The following is a 17,868-nucleotide window of genomic DNA, read 5'->3' on the forward strand; positions in this document are numbered from 1 at the left end:
GGTTAGGTTATTAGCGTGCGTTTTATTAGTTGAATGTCAACACATGATTACAAATATTCATTCAAAATCTCTCTTCTTTTATTAATTTCTGCTTATAACTCAAGTGATTAGAAAAGTTGTGAGGTTTACATTCTGTTATTCTGCAATTGTTTCGTTTCTTCATACTGCTGAATGAAAATTGTGAAACTGTTTGGCAAAAGAGATTATTTATAGTGTGTTCGACAGAATTACTACTAGTACTGGCTCTATCTCAGAAACAGTTAGACCGTATTTGTAGGGTGGGGGGGGGGGGAGTTAGACGGTTAGGGTTTATCATTGTCTTTAAAATTATATGTCTGAAAATAGGGAATGCCAGTTGAAATTCAAAAGTGAGGTGTACGGAGATGAGGGATGGAATAGAAAATTCAATCAGCAGTGGTTTTAAACTTCTCCCTCGAAAACTAAATCAACGTGTTTTTTCCTCAAAATCATGCCCCTTATGTATCTAAAATTGAATGGCTGCCTAGAATAACGTTGTAAGTCCGTTTTTAGCCAAAGTGAGTTTTCGGCTGAAAAATGTTGTATCGCACATCTTGCATCATGTGCTGTCATCGTCTTACTGATATCCACACTACTTCGAGAGCTGTAGTATTTTGATTGTGTTGCTGAGCTGAATAACGTTTTAACACAAAATGGCGGACAATCATACTTGTAGCGTGTCACATGGTCTCATAAAAAACGTAAATAGAAAGAGAAAACGTAAGATTAATGTCATGCAATGGAAAGACAATGTACGTAAGACACTAAAGGATCAGGGGAAACAATATACTTTGAAGAAAGGTGACATTAAACCAGCTGTGAAATGACTTGAACTGGTGAGTAGAATAATGTTGTAAGTCAATGTAGGCCTATAGAGTGCTAAAGGAGAATATTTAAAGGTATTAAGGTCATGATTACTCTGAATTCAATTCTGCCATGGCCTAATAAGAGAATAAAGGAAAAAAGGGGTTCTTGTCTGTGTAATATCGATATTGTATGCCTAAACATATCATCTAAGTTGTGTAATTTGTTTCAAGTTCTTATGATATAAATTTGTCTGTTATTATTATTATTATTATTATTATTATTATTATTATTATCATCGGTGCTTTTTTTTTTTTCTGGAAAAAAGTTTACCGGAACTCTATCACTCGATCACATTATACAACAAAAAACGTAGGTTTAAAAATATTAGGCTTACATACCTTATATTACAATAAGTTCCAAACGGAGCTCATCGATTTTAAGCATAACGGAAATTTTGCGATTTCGAGCTATAGTTTCAGGATCAATAACGGAAGATGGCAGCACTAGATTGCATGAGTTACTTTTGCACCAACGATAATAATGAGAAAATGTAAACTCTTGGACTAGGCAGTGGCGGCAATTTTAATTTTCAATTTCGCTTATAAAATATATCTCGTTGGAATTTGTAATGGAAAAAAGTTTACCGGAACGCATTCCAGCTGAAAAAGGCGCTGATTATTATTATTATTATTATTATTATTATTATTATTATTATTATTATTATTGTACGTGTAATATAATGCCAGAATATCGTATTCCTAAAAAGATTCTAGAGTACAAACCCAAAGGCAAGAGAGACAGAGGAAGGCCTACGAAGAGATGGAGAGATCAATTTCTTTGAGAGGACGGAACAGGTCGAAAGGCCTAATCCCTGTGGATGATTATTATTATTATTATTATTATTATTATTATTATTATTATTATTATTATATGTACTCAAATGTGACAACCATAAAGAATCTACCAAGAAATATAGTCAGTATTTAAGTTTCTTTGCTTTACAACGTTGTTCTTCTGGATTGACATACGTTTTTCTACTGTAAATGTTCAAAAAGTTGTGTTATTTGGAAGATGAAGACAATATATATATACAAATGGTGTGAATACTTACTGAAGTATTAATACAGACCTAACACTGTCATATTTTATAATATTTAACAATGTTAGTATGGAATAAACATATTTTTAATTTCCTGACAAACTGTAAAAACTGACTTACAACATTGTTCTAGGCAGCCATTCAATTATTCAAGGTGGGAGGTTTTCAAATGAACACACGGTATGTATTGTGTTGTCTGTGTCTGCAGGTTGAATATTTCAATAACTATCTACGAGATCCCAAACGACCTCAGTTAGCTGAGCATCCTGGAAATCGTCACCAGCGGAAGGAGGGTGGCAGTGAACGGGAAGGTTTCTCAGCACCCGCTCCTTACGTTCCTCAGTAAGTGTGAAATAATTCGTTATTGTACACTGCATAGCCTCTTCTGTCAGCATCGAATTGTTATTCATTCATTGCATCCCATCTAGAATAAAAAAAAAAAAACTAGACACCTTAAAACTGTATGGTGTCCACTGTTTGGAGTAATGGTTAGCCTGTCTGACTGTGAAACGAGCGGGTCCAGGTTCAAATCCTGGTTAGGACAGGTTACCTGGTTGGGGTTTTCCCTGAACCCATTAAAAACAAATGCTGGGTAACATTTTGGTACTGGACCCTGGACTCATCTCGCTAGCATTTCACTTCCGTCTTACTCAGATGCTAGATAACCATAATAGTTGATAAAGAGTCATAAAATAGCCAACAAAAAAAATAACTAAAAAAAACATTGAGTATGAGTTAATGTCAGTCAATTTTAATTTTAATTCATTCATTCATAATGTTCTGCCCAAGTACAGGTCTTTCATGCAAACTCAGCTTTTTCCAGCTTTTCATATTTTCTGCCTTTCTCTTAGTCTGTTCATATGATCCATATATACTGTTTTCGCTGTAAGAAAAATCCTAATGTAAACACAAGCACGTGGCTGTCATACCCGTGATTGGCTCACAGTTGAAACACTCACATGACACAGGAAAATATAGTCTGTATTTGAAAACTATCATCTTGTATTATTTGAAAATAAAAAATTGAATTCTAGTTGTTAAATACAATGAAACATACAGCTTCACTCATATGTAAAACACTATGTAAAAGAAAAGCTGCCTTCATAGTTTGTTATGTACTATGAACGCGGATGAATACAAACAGTAATACCGAAGTAGTCTGTTCTTGTAACAAGCTGGCGTCACTTGAGCTCGTAGTTGTTCACGTAAGCACGTGGTACTGAAGTATGGCTTCTGCATCCTCGGTGTGTGTGGTTATTAAAAATAAAAGTAGAAACCCTCTCAAAAGCGGAGAAAAACAAATAGTCTTAAATGCATATAATAAGTTAAGTGAGATTTAATTACAGTAATTATAAAGTAAAATGTTTCCTAAGCAAATGAATGTATAGTAGTGAGGTTAGACCTACTTGACGAGTAACGGGAAATGTTTAACATGAAGCAGAATGTACAACAGTAGGCAGGAACACGTACTGAGAATCTATGGCGCCAAACAGCGGCCAATGAAGCCTCACTTCAGTCACGTGCTATTGTTTATATTAGGATTTTTCTTACAGCGAAAAGATTATATCTTAATGTCGGCTGTCATCTGATATCTTCTTCTGTTTTGAATTCTTCTCCCGTTCGCCATTCCTTCTGGTGCATCCTTCAGTAGGCAGTTTCTTCTCAGCCAGTGACCCAACCAATTCCTTTTTCTCTTCCTGACGATGTTTCAGCATCATCCTTTCTTCACACACTCCATTCTTATCCATGTCCCATTTCAAATGTTTCTAGTCATTTCTCTTCACTTCGTCATAATGTTCATATTCCTTTGCCATTGCTGTCCTCCTTTTGACTTCCTGGCAGCAGCTCATGTTACTGCTTATAGTACACCCCAAATATTATAAGCTGTTCACTTGCTCTACTACCTCATTTAGAATTCACAAGTTTACCTTCTTTATTTTTCTCTCTGTGACCATGACCTTGGTCTTGTTTGCATTTATCTTCATGCCATACTGTTCACAGATTTTCTTTAGCTCCAATAGTCCCTTAGTATCGTCTCCTCCTCTGCTAATAACTCCATATCATCAGAAAATCTTATGCACTTTATTATTTTTCCTCCTACTATTACTCCTCCCTTGTTCTAAAAATAGTTCTTCACTAAATCCTCCAAGTAGATGTTGAACAGGGTATGTGATAAAGGGCATCCTTGACATACTCCTCTCCCAATTTCACTTCCTTCTGACATTTCTTCTCCTATCCTGACTTTGACTCCTTTCATGTAAAGATTACTGAACAGCCTCCTCTCTTTCTAATCCACACTAATTTTCTTTAGGATCCCCTTCAGTTTATTCCAATCCACTCTGTCAAACGCCTTTTCTAGGTTCACAAATACTACATACACTTCTTTAATCTTTCCTAGGTATCTTTTGCTGATTGTATGGTAATAAAATGTCTACACAGTTTATTGGGATACTGTTTTTGTTTTGATTTTCAATTTATTGTGTCACAATAGAGTTCTTTAATATTTCCCACCAATTAATAGGATTTAGTAGGGTGTGCTGTAGTATTGATTTTAAGGCATTATACCACACATCATCTCTTTATTCTTCATCTTTCACTGTTGCTACTTCTCGTCATTGGTATTCTGTGCTGTCTGAAGTCAAGGGCTGCCGAACTTTAGTTTCCTTTAAATGTAAATTAGAAAAATATCTTATGATGAGTTGCCAGACCTAACGCGTTACAAATATTTAATGGAATGTGTTCCACTGTATTTATTTTTATTTTATTTTTATTTATTTTTTTTTTCTTATTTTTATTGTTAATAATGTAAATCGTGTTCATTTATCACTTAATGCCAATATGTATCCCACTGTGTTGTTTTTTTTATTATTAATCTATTTTTTTTTTGTATGTGTACATTTTATTCAATTGTCGGTTTCTGGTTTAGCTGCTAATTATGTAAATCCTACTTAATTGTAATCTAATACTAATATGTATACTAATGTGTTTATTTTTATTTATACTGTGTACATTTTTTTATTGAATTATCGGCTTCTGTTTTTATGTGATTCGTATTTGATTGTATTCCACTATGTTTATTTTTATTTTATGTGGTAAATTTTATGTAACTACCTCTTTTGATCTCATTATGTACCTAAATTGTATCAGTATGTAATTACTTAATTCCGATCCAGTTTTATGTTCAACTATGTAAGCAAATTTTAATCCTGGTTGAGTGTAAGAGAAAGCCTTATGGCCTTAACTCTGCCAGGTTAAATAAAGCCATTATTATTATTATTATTATTATTATTATTACAAGCTGAATGGTCACCAGTTCAATTCTGGATGTCCACACTATAGCTCTTAGGGTCACTGAGCCACTAACAGAAGAGGGTAAATCCTCGGGGTAAAGACGGCAAGGATGTAGGACCAACATCCCTTCTGCTATTAATGCTGATTGTATAGGTGGTAGCCTCAACCTCCCTGTATCCTTCGAACCTTCATGGCTTGTAATAGGTATAAATATACTTTTTAGAGAATAGTACTTATAAAATTGTTTCTTTTCAGTTACCAGTACAACTACGGTGGTCGACATGCAGGTTACGGACACAACTACGGTGGTGGATATGGGTACAACACAGGTTACAACCAGGGTTATTCTCGTCCCAGCCGAGGTTTCAGCAGGGGCAGGTACATAGACTATTTATAAATGTTCGTTCTTTTTTATTAGTTACTTTTAATTTAATTATTAATATTTGAAATGCATGCAACAGTACTGAGATCCTAGTAGGGAGAAAAAAAAGGTACCACACTTTTTGATCCCTCCGATATTCTCATGTTAATTACATAATTTCATTACCAAATTCTATTACTAATAGGTTGGGACCCTTTTCTCTCTTGATTTTTGCAGGTATTCGTCAAATGACTCTGCCAATCGACCAGTTATAGCTTATAGTGATCTAGATGTCCCAGACATTCCAGAAGTCTTCTGACAGTATTATTGAAAGATTTTATTGTGTAGAATGAATACAGTAAAACTTCCTTAGTACGATTTCCAAATTTTTATTGGTCATTTTTCTGTTTGGTTTCAATTTTTTTTACCTAGTTTTGTTTCAATTTTTTTTATCTAGTTTTGTTTCAATTTTACACTCATATGAGATATTTTTTATCTATGCTAAATGATGTCCATAGAATTCTGTGAAACTGTAATATGATTTGGAATAATATTCTGCTTACAAAGAGACATTGCTAACAGGAAATGCTGTTTTTTTTGAGACACCAGATGTAGGTTTTGAACAAGAGAGTCCATTATATGTAAGTTATAGGAGTGACAATCTTTCCTCCCTATTTATATATTTATCTGCATACGATTTTATATTGGTGATTGTGATCATGCCATTTCCAGTCTCTATTATTGTGCGTCTTCTATATGCAACTCTCTATTCCGCACTGCCCCCGTAACTTCCCTCTTGCATGATATCTGTGGTCTACATTTTCTGTGTCGCTCTGGTGCATTCCATTCATCTTTTTCCACTCATTCCTAACATATGGCCAAACTATCCCAATTCTCTTCCTGCTCTTCAGACGACTATTACTTCCACATTCATTCTCCTTCTTCATCTATTGTCTTACAACGAGAGATCTGTAAAATTCACGAAACGCGACTACATTAATTGTTTTTATTTTGACGATTCTTTTTTAATTTTTCCCATGACTTAAAAAAAAAAAAGGCACTTTTGACTCGCAAAATAATCACCATTTAATTCGAGAAAAATTCGTTCCGGCATCGGGAATCGAATCCGCGACCTCTCAGCGCGTAGAGCTGAGAGGTCCCGGGTTCGATTCCCGGTGCCGGAACGAATTTTTCTCGAATTAAATGGTGATAATACACATTGGCGAAAACGTAATACGGCGAACGCCAGTAGGGGACGTTATCCCCACCCACATGAAATGTGCATTCGACACAACATTAGCCCATCACGTAGAGTGTGTGGTGAGCTTGTAGAGGAAAAGTGGAAAGGGGTCGTGGACGGAGTGTAGCATTCGCCGTATTACGTTTTTCCCTACACATTGGCTACTTCATAGTAGTCATGTAATATTCAATGAGTTGGGCGAGACCTCATATATAATGAATATGTGATCGCAAAATAATGTTAATTCATATACGTAATAATGCGAGAAAAAAACATAATTCTTGTCTTTAAACAGATTCCAGCAATATTTGTTTTGTTCTCAAAATCTTAACAATAATAATCCGTGGCGCTACAGCCCGTGAAGGGCCTAGACCGACCAGCCGGCTGCTGGCCTCACGCCCACATGCCGAAGCAGAGGTGGACGATCATCCAACCAGAATGGAGGTATCGTGTGGTTAGCACGATGATCCCCCAGCCATTATACTGGTATTTGCAACCGGATTTCGCTACCTATCGTAGCTCCCCAAGTGCATCACGATGCTGGGTGGGCACCGGTCCCATACACTGGCCGAAATTTCATGAGAAAATTTCTTCCCCCATAAGGACTTGAACCAGCGCGCATTCCGTAACGCGAGTCCTAGGCAGGATGCCTTAGACCGCGACGCCACAGCGCGGGAAATCTTAACAATAAAACAGTTTAAAATAACACCCCAAATTGGCAGTAACACTGAAATATTGAAATTATAAAATGAATTTTCTTTAAAAATAAAACTGCTTTCATAGGACTCTACTTGTTCCACCTAGATATTAGAGTGCTGTATCTGAAGTAGCTAATTCTATTGCTTTTAATTTGTTACAGTGTTTTTATTTAATTTTCCGTATCTCACATACATAACACACTGTTTGGCCAAACACCTGCATAGAATTTGAATATATCAGTCTCCTAACTGCCCATCGTGCAACTCAAACCAAGAAATGAATTCGGAACACCTCAAAATCTGTGCTGTAGCATTTCCTTCATTGAATTACATATAAAGAAAGAATAATGTATTTTGCTCCCTTTTTTTAAGATTTCTGCAGTGTAATTTATATCAGAATTTATGAGACAAACCATTTTAATGAGAAATAAAATGACAGTTTCACATTCATTAAATGTATTGTCAGTTACTAAAATCGAATAAATCTAAATTTTGTGTTCATGAATACATCACCTGAACAACTGTGTATTGTGATGTATTTACTCTCGACATTTTGGAACTGTTTCCACTTTCCATCGTCAGTGTTGTAGTATACTATATGCATGACCTGAATAGATCTCTGTGTATGTTTATGTGAGAGAGACACAACATGTAGGCCTGCAATATTTTAATTGATAATCAATAATGCCATTTGGCTAATAATCAGTTTTGATTAGTTGCAGCAAATAAAGTCATTGATTACTCTAACCAGACCATTTTTTTTTATTATTATATCCAATGCCACCAGGTTGTCTTTTCGACATTTCTGGTCTTCTCTCCTGGCAATGGCTTATTTGTAACCCACTTCTGAGGTTGGGGCGCCTGGAAGGCGGAGTTACATTACCCCGATGATGTGATAGGATGATTATGATAATGTGGTGCCAGGAGAGGTCTTAAATCTAAACTTAACCTAAATTCCAGACCATGGACGAACACAGGAATAATCCCCTTTAAGGAAAAATTCCTGTGTTCTAACCTAGAATCGAACCCGGGACCTCATGAACTATAGCCAGAAGCTCTGACCACTAGACCATGAGGCTGGTCACTAGACCATATTTAATCTTCTTATCAATTCACAGCTGCCTTTTACTTCGGTTTTTATTACAAGCCAGGAAAAACATTATTTCTCTGTTAAGAAGGTTGGAAAGGTATACTGCTTTTTGTAGGAAAAGTAATTTCATTGTGTGATCTATGGGGTACATATAGACACACACACACACCATATTTTCTCGAATACCCTGCACTCTCCAAATAAGATGGGCACCTCACTTTTGAAAGGAAAAAAAAAATCAATTTTATCCTGGAATGGGATGCATTTCAAACCCATCTTAAGCGCATGCCCTGCACGCATGTCAGTGTTATGTCACTTAGGCCCAATTGTATAAAACTCCCTGACCAAAGATCAACTTTGATCGAAGATCGAAAAGTGAACCGAGTTCAGACACTTCTTCTATTGTATAAAACTTTTCTGCGATCAAATTACCTTGGTTCAAATGCAATCTAAGTTCACGTGAAAAGGATTTGGCAACATCGCATAAACAGGTGAAATACGTGATGCACGGACAGGTTTGTTCAGTGTTGCCAATCCAGCGACTTTAACTCTTTTTCAACAACAATTTCTTTTAACTTTTATATTGCTTAAATAGGGATTTAGTGACCTTTTTAGCACCCCATAGTGACAAAATTTAATCTTTCTTTGTTGATAATGAGAAATCTAGCGACTTTACAACTACTTTTTGGCGACTTTCCGTACACTCTGTTGGAGACACTGGTTTTTTGTGCAATGTAAATAATGGCGGACAATAAGAAGAAGCTTGACTGTTCTCCGAGTTGTTATCATGTTATGGCGTTTGATACTGCTAAACATAATAAAGCTTTATAAAACGACAATTTTCGTTTAGTAATACAGTTAATTGAAAATTTATGAATGTATCTATCATATCCATTAATAATTAATGGTTGTAAACGTAATATAATTATAGGTTATGTTATTTGATACTGCTGAACACGATAGAGCCTTATAAAATATAAGAATGTTTGTGTATTAAGGCAACAAATTGAAAGAAATATATATAAATGTACCTAACATATCTATTAATATTAATAATAATGGATATTTTATTTGCACAATCTGTCACTCGTATATTTCAAACAGAAAAGAAATAACTGAACTTGGATCATCTGACTTAATCAGAGAAATTTCTTCAGTCAAAGTTGACTTTAGTTTGAGACAAATTAATCTCAGATTAGACTTTATACAACACAAAATTCCAAGTTCAGCAGAAACAAGGATTAATTTAACCTCTGATCTAAAATTAAGTGGTTTATACAATCGGGCCTTAATCTGCCATTTACAAGATATACTGCAACATTAATAGCACGCATCACGATTTCCATGTTCCTCCACATCTTTGATAATTTTAAGTTATTTGCTGCAAGTAAAGAATCACAATCTCATACCTTTATACCTTGACCAAAACTACTTCCGACTTGACAGTTTACAGAGAAGGGGGAGCAGTGTTGTCATGTTGCCCGTCTTTCGTGTAAGCGAGCGAGCTGCCGATAGAGTGCAGTAATGAAAGGCTGACATGAACACATACATTTCTAAGCAATTTGTTGAACACTAGGCATTAAAAATTTATGTACATTATTATTTTTATTAGTCTATAATAATAATAGTAATAATAATAATTATTATTATTATTATCAGTAGTAGTAGTAGTAGTAGTACCGGTATTCTTTAATGTAATTCTGTTAGAAAACCGTCGAAAGGACTGTAAACTTTAAAAACTGGTTTAAATTTAATACGAAGCCTTTACTTTTATGAGTGTCGGTATTCTTCAAGGTAATATTGTTAGAAAGACGTTGAAAAAAATTGTAAACTAAAAAATATTTATAATTAAAAATCTGCACGGCCTTTTTCTTTTCCAATATCGATAACAGTGCTGTTAATAATTTTAACACAAGCAGCAGTTCTCATTATGACTTGCGCCTAAGGTAAAAGAGGCCAGCCATTATCTTTTTCTGTCTCAAAATACTCTCTTACATAACTCACCATCTCTCACGCTTGACTCTTTAGCGGGGCACCTTGTCCAATATTCTTTGTTCTCCGCCTGCCTTTCCTTCCTTCTGACCTGTTTAGAAACTCTCCCAGAAACTAGAAAACACACATAGCCACACACTCCATCAATGACAACGAAGATAATACGTGTAATATAATTTAAACACAATAATTATCGATACACTAAAACAATAAGACAACTAAATATTTTTAATTGACACAAAGCACGCGCTAACCAGCCAACTCAAAGTCTTTCCGGGCACTGTATTCACCACTAGGCCATGGTATTCACGTGCTACTTATAGACACAGCAACACATCCTGTTACCATGGTTACGGATCTCTCGTGATTGGATGATTTGAATGGTTGCCATGGTAACACGCTGAAGGCATCATTTGTCAGGTCGGAAGTTGTTTTGGACAGACCATAGTAGTACTCGTTTTCAGAATTGAAAATATAAAACTCAAACTATATATTTGTTACACTTGAACTTGATCCTGACATGTACGGCTAATCCAAATGCCATTTAACAATTTTAATACCCATTTGGGAGGATAATGGCATGTATTGCCACCTTAGGAGCTGTGCAGGGGGAAAATTGGGCAATGTTGGCAACTTCATTTCTAAAATTCGTGCACTCACATTTTTACTTCTATATTTCGGGAAAAAAAGTTCTCAGGGTATTCGAGAAAATACGATAATTTAAGACAAGAAAACATTATTGATGTCCACCACTGTGGAGTAACGATTAGTATGCCTGACTGAAACGGTCGGGTCCAGGTTCAAATCCTGGTTGGGACAAATTACTTGGTTGAGGTTTTTTTCCGGGATTTTCCCTTAACGCATTAAAAGCAAATATTGAGTAACTTTCGGTACTGGACCCTGGACTCATTTTTCCGGCATTATCACCTTCTTATTCAGACGCTAGATAATCACAGCAGTTGATAAAGCGTCGTAAAATAACCCACTAAAAATACGTTATTGATGTATTCCTACATCTCAAAGCTTCTACTGGTACTTGATCTTTCTTAAAAATTGATCTTAGGTGTTTATTCTTATTTTTCTCTTTATTTAATTCAAACATTTACAGTAAGATTCGTCTTCTTCATTGGTAACTATACACGGTAAAAATTGTTGGAATTGCATCTTTTCTTGCCATTTAGGTAACATTGCATTGTGGAATGTTGATTGCACGATCTGTGGCTTGTTACTGGAATTCTAATTTGATCTTCTCTTTTTTTCTTAATAGTTCCAGCTTTTGGAAACCTATGAAGTGTTGCTATATTCAATTTGGCTTACAATCAACAGGTGAACGAACACTTCGGCAGTTTACATAAAACATTTTTTTCTTCAGCAAGGGAATACACTTTTTCAACCTTCTCAAACGACACAGAAACTAAACCAAGTAATGTTATTTTCCTACATTGTCATAAAAGCAGAATAATTTCAAAAGCCACGTGTGAATTGATTTGATGATTAAATAATATGACACACGAGTAGTTAAAGTCATTATCATCATCTTCATGGTAGGCCGATATGGTCTGTTTCATCCATATTTATATGTGTGTGTATTTATTCACACTGCAATGGGTATATACCTGGTGGCAGTGGTAACTAATTACACTCAATAATGACAATAATAAACTTATTAATTAAAAATACAGTTAATAATAATACCAATAATTAATACAAATAATTAATACTAACAATAGTTTATAATAATAATAGGGAATATCCTAAATTAAATTAAGCACGATCACTTAAAATAACATTTGAAAATAAATCTAATTTGTATCTTAAATCTAAGTTCGAACTAAAACCCACGAGTATGATATGTTCATATCTGCACAAGTACCTTTCCACATTACACTCGTTTCGCTGTCAACTCACTCACTGCACTGGAACTACGACACATTTCACTGATTCTATCCTGATTTCACTAACACTTCAAAAACATTTCACTGTTCAAATACTTTGCACTGCCACTATAAACTATAAAGCTTCCCTGACAGGAACACGTTTCACTGACACAACACAGTTCACTGACACAATATAATTCTTCACTGATACAACACTTCAATAACAAAATATCATTTACATCCTTTACATACTGTGTATAATTACCGTCTATTAGTAAAGTCCTTAAGCCTATTTTTAAATACGTTTTTGGTTGTTTGTAAAGCCTTTAGTAAGTCTGCAGGTAAAGCATTTCAGTCCTGATAGTACGATTGAGAAAAGAAAACTTTCCAGTGTCCGTCCTCTGTCTTCTTTCCCTCAATTTATATAGGAAACATAGTAGTTAAAGTAAGCAGTGATATTTGAACCAACCAATCAGAATTAGTTAGCCATATGTCTCATGTTTTAGTATTAGTTTAGTATACAAAGACTCTGGATCTGAAAGATTTCGTGCTCTTTTGTGTCCATTATTCCTGGACCAGTTGTTTGGGAAAGTCAGATGTATCAGGTCCAATTAATTTCTGTGTGATGGAAACTAAATTGTTCCAAATCATTGGGGACTATAAATTTTACAAATTCTGAAAAATTTGTTGAAATTATTTGTTAATCGATATGTGTATGTCTATCAATAAAAGTCAAGAAAACTTTTTAAAGCTTGCAATAGGTATAAACTTTTTCAGATTCTTAAAAAGGTGTGTATATTTTTTCAGTCTTATTTCAATTGCAAAATATCTCCTTGACACTCGGACTAATGAAGTTTTACTATATTAGCATCTTTCATTATGGCTTTGACTAGTACCTTTTGTATACATTTTAATGACCTTTTGTTGTCAAAGGAAAAGAGGGATTGAAATCTGTTGGATACTATAAATTGTAGAATAGCTAGTTATTGGTTTATTATTTCTGTATTGAAATAGAGTTGCATTAATCTATTGACAATGTCAGAGTAGTATTACAAGTAATTTAAGTCAATCTATGAACTACTATCTGGTTTTTATGTTGTCACAGCATATTTTTGTATATACTGTTTACAGAAACTTGTCATATTGCAAAAAAAAATGTAATTTTATTGTAGTTACTTTAATACAATTTTGCATAATTAGTTCTTCAGCAGACTTCGGACAGTATTACAATGTTAGATTTAAAACAAGAAAAATCACTTTACATCTGGAAGTTGTACTCTTCCTGAACTTCTTTTCTGAGAGCAGCAGAATTACAGAATTGCTCAGATAATGCTCAGCCAGTTGCAATAATCATTACAATAGATCAAAGAGAGTTTTAATTTTTATATAGTAAACATAAATGAATTACTTTTTAACAAAATAATGTTTTAAAATACATCCACTTCTATCCTTTTCAAAAGGTAAGGTGAAACTTTGGTTTTAATGAAATAAAACGTTTTAGACTATAAATTGCATGTGGTAATTTTTTATTTTCACTCTCTTTCATATACATTTTAGGTTACAATTCTGGTTTCAAAAGAAAACTTTTTAAATTTCTTGTGACATGTTAGTGTAACTTTATGATAGCAGATATTAAGTTTTTGTTAATGAAGATTGCTTAGAAACTTCCAAAGTATGACCAGAATTATGACCTATTTTGTATCAGTGCCTTATGGTGTCCCCATCTTCCCCCTTTTACTCCAAAATTATTATTGCATCTAAATGATTCTAATATACATATTTAACTAAGTAATATTTTGCTATTAAATCTCGTACAGCCAAATAATATTTAATTATTTAAGTAAAGTTTATATAATGCATAGTCAATGCTTTGTAATTTACATAATATTGAAACATTGAAGTACAGTTAATTTCAAGAAATATAAACAAAAATCTCCACATGCAGAGCTGTGTTTTATAGTTTTTTTTTATGTTTCGTCATACATTTTTTGCTACAATATACCTGAAGAAATAGGCTACATCAGCCTTCTGTGAGAGTCTGCAGTATGTGCTAATATTTCTTAAAGTTATATTTAGTATATTATTGCTGCACCTTCAAAATCCTCTACATGTTTTTAAAAAGATTTTACATGAGAAAGAAAAAGCAATGTCGCTTTCAGTTCTCTTGATATTCAAAGGTTCTTTCGATATAATTTCATAACTTTTCCTATAATTATTGAAATTATAGTAACTTTAAAAATCAAGCGAATTAGAAGTGACAATGCTTTTTTTTCTTTCTCCTGCAAAATCTTTTTAAAAACACGTAGCAGATTTTTGAGGAGCATCAACGATATACAGAATGAATCAAACCTAAGTTACCGGCATTCTTACCGAGCTGTGAGGTTGCCATGTAGCAGGTAGTGCATTGAGTTTTCCCAGCATCTTGTTTGCTTTAAGTGAGGGTATGGGTGAAAATTTGGTAATTTTTGGTCAAAAATCACATCTTTCGTTTTTTGGAGAAAATGAAGCTTTGATGCTTACTTTACATTTTGACGAAGTTTTAGAACTGTACGGTGGTTTTATCGTTAATTAAGCCATCTTTAAAAAGACTGTGCCCGTTCAGTTTAAGAAATGAATAGCTAGAAGCATGTGGGTAAAATCACAATACTATGTATTGAAATAATAATAATAATAATAATGATTTAGTATTAACAACAACAATGTCTTGATTATTTACCTCGTCATCTTTATGTTGCAAGATGTTTCCTAAATGATTGAGTAGCAATACTTAATATGTAAGTTAATTATTTTAACATTCAGTATATTTGGCAGTGAAAGTAAAATTTACAATTCATTTCTTAAGTGCCATGGCAGCAGGTGAAGGACTTTTAACAGGATCTTATATACTTACAGTACTACCAGTAGTTTGATAGTAACATAGCAACCAAGTGATGTATTACTTGAATTAATGAATATATTGCAAAATTTATAAATGCAATTTTGATCTATTACTACTTTTTACATTTTTTGAAGTATTGCAAAAAGTTATTCACTAACCGCAAACTGTGACTCACAATTCTCAGTACGTAATATGCTACATAAAATTGTATATTTTCCTCCTGGACTTCTCACATAATATGTTAGTAATTAGGATTAATTATTTATTTTATCTGGCAGCATGAAATTCATTGCTTTGACTAAACAGTTTACAATTCGCGAGACCTAACCTAAAAATGTATTTTGTTTGATAACATGAAATGATTAGTACGAATTCAGAAAACAGAATACTACTTTGAAATGTATAGCCTGCTTAAAATACTTACAAGCACTTTCTTTCTTGGAGAAGTCCCTACCATGCTATTTCCTCTCTTGGTTATTTTAGTGGAAATCTAAACATGAAGAAAATCCATTAAAATGTTAAATATATTTCTGTCCATGTTTCATACCAAGTAGGTCTATAAGCTATTTCTGATTTAATTGAGGACCGTTTTTGCAAAACTTGCTAACTGAAAAAAACTAAATTTTTCAGGAGAGACAAAACACTATAGTAAGCAAGTTTTACTGTATCTCTCACTTATAGCAGAAAGCAAGTTTTGAAAAAACGATCACACTTTGACACACTACAATGAAGAGAAATAATCCAATTTTATTAAGACGCTTTGAACATCATGTAGAGGCCTGCCTTATGTTAACGAATCCATCAAAATCTCAATTTTGCAAATTTTGCAGTTAGCAAGTTTTGTAAAAACGGTTCTCAATTACACTTACTGCAAACAGAAATTACTGCTGCCAACATAATAGTTAGAAAAAACTGCCAGTTATAAGGTGTGTCAGTACCCAAAATTCGAAATGAAGTTGGTAAAAGAAAATTCAATTTGAGAGCTAGAAAATCACTATAATCCACTAGCATATGTAGTAATAGGGAATAAATGGTTAGGTTTCATCCTCAGGTTATTAAGTAAGCTGATCGAGATTGTAGTTTCAGGTATTTGAATAATACTTTGTTAGACATGAATATTAATGTAATTTCATTTTTTCTTAAAAAAATAGTCTGTTACAAAAAATCATAACTTATTATTTTCACAAAGTACACTTTCTAAACAAGAGGCTCACCACTTTTAACATAATAAAGAATCAGCAGTAAGACTTTCATATAGATATCTATAATACTTCCTGAGATAAAGGTACTTAAACATGATTAATTTAACATTGGCAGTACAGGGTGTCTCTGAATTAGACCAACAAAATTAGGGAGCAGATAGATAACCTTTATGGAAGCATATTTTGTTAAGAAACCCATGGGCTGCGACACTTCATTTCAGTGCAAGAAGGAATTACAAGTCGGGATAAAGTAAGTAGGTATGTGCAAATAGCAAGCGATTCTGTGTTAATCCAAACAAAGAAAAAAATACATACAGAAAAACGAAACCAACGACGCATTAAACTGTACTGAACATTACAACAGAATGAGTGCAGTACAAGTACTAAACTACGTAGACGAATAACACGGATAACAAGAGGTCGTACCAATGGAAGTAAACAAACGTGCTGTAATCGATACCAAATGATACTGTGCTCTGGACGTAAACAAACCGAGTGATAGTAATGACACACCCTCTTGGACTGAAAAAAGTGATTATCCGTTCCCGCCTTCTTGCAATGAAACGAAGTGTTGCAGCCCATGGGTTCCTTAACAAAATATGCTTCCACGAAGGTTATCTATCTGATCCTTAATTTTGTCGGTCTAATTTAGAGACACCCTGTATAGGGCCTCTGATCTCATTTTAATACAACTATAGGGATTTGATGAATCCTCTGTCACTTTTTATGCAATTGTTGTATCCTTCCCTATATCTTTAAACAACAATTTCCTCCTTTCTTCTTCGCCTATTTCTGATTTTCTATAAATATGTTTCATCTGAATTTGTGAGTCTATGCGCTTATTCGTATGTCAGCACACATGTGCCTGTTTAGCAAGGTAACTGAGGCCGAATATAAAGCATAATGTAAGAATGTGGTTGGTTAGGTAATATAAACAGGAATATAAGTTACAACATGAGAAACTACATTGCTTCAGAATGCACAAAGGGCATAGAGAAAGTTACTTTGATGATCTAGTTTATTTTTGTGTATGTTGCACCTGTGTGCATGTGTGTGTATTTTTGTGTTTGTGTGTGCATGTGAGGACGAGAAATAAATATCAAACGGATTTTTATTTTTTCCTGTATTTATAATAGTACATTATGCAACGAGCCTATAATGATAGTAATTAAGACGCGAGTTTCATAATTTTCATACAAGCGTCTTACATTATAGGCAAGTTTCACACGACTTTTTATGCTCGACCATATTTCTAACTTGAAATTATTCAGAAGTATTCATTTTATTCGTATCTCACTGAAGAGCGGAAGTGATC

The 17,868-nt window shown here is 33.9% G+C and overlaps 1 protein-coding gene across 6 annotated transcripts in view; it reads left to right on the forward strand.

Moving 5' to 3' along the window:
* The window catches only part of Ars2 (arsenic resistance protein 2), a 121,096-nt gene that overhangs the window by 74,956 nt on the left and 28,272 nt on the right, over window positions 1-17,868 (forward strand). For 3 of the 6 annotated variants that reach the window (XM_069849460.1, XM_069849486.1, XM_069849492.1), the window contains 3 exons: window positions 2,133-2,266; window positions 5,471-5,593; window positions 5,814-13,982. In XM_069849460.1, coding sequence (XP_069705561.1) covers window positions 2,133-2,266; window positions 5,471-5,593; window positions 5,814-5,895 — 339 coding nt within the window. In that variant the 3' untranslated portion in view covers window positions 5,896-13,982. Of the gene's footprint in view, window positions 1-2,132; window positions 2,267-5,470; window positions 5,615-5,813; window positions 13,983-17,868 lie in introns of those variants that run through there. The other 3 variants (XR_011336655.1, XM_069849468.1, XM_069849476.1) reach the window with 2 other exon arrangements.

This window comes from Periplaneta americana, chromosome 2 (genome assembly GCF_040183065.1).
Source record: "Periplaneta americana isolate PAMFEO1 chromosome 2, P.americana_PAMFEO1_priV1, whole genome shotgun sequence".
Taxonomy (NCBI): Eukaryota; Metazoa; Arthropoda; class Insecta; order Blattodea; family Blattidae; genus Periplaneta; species Periplaneta americana.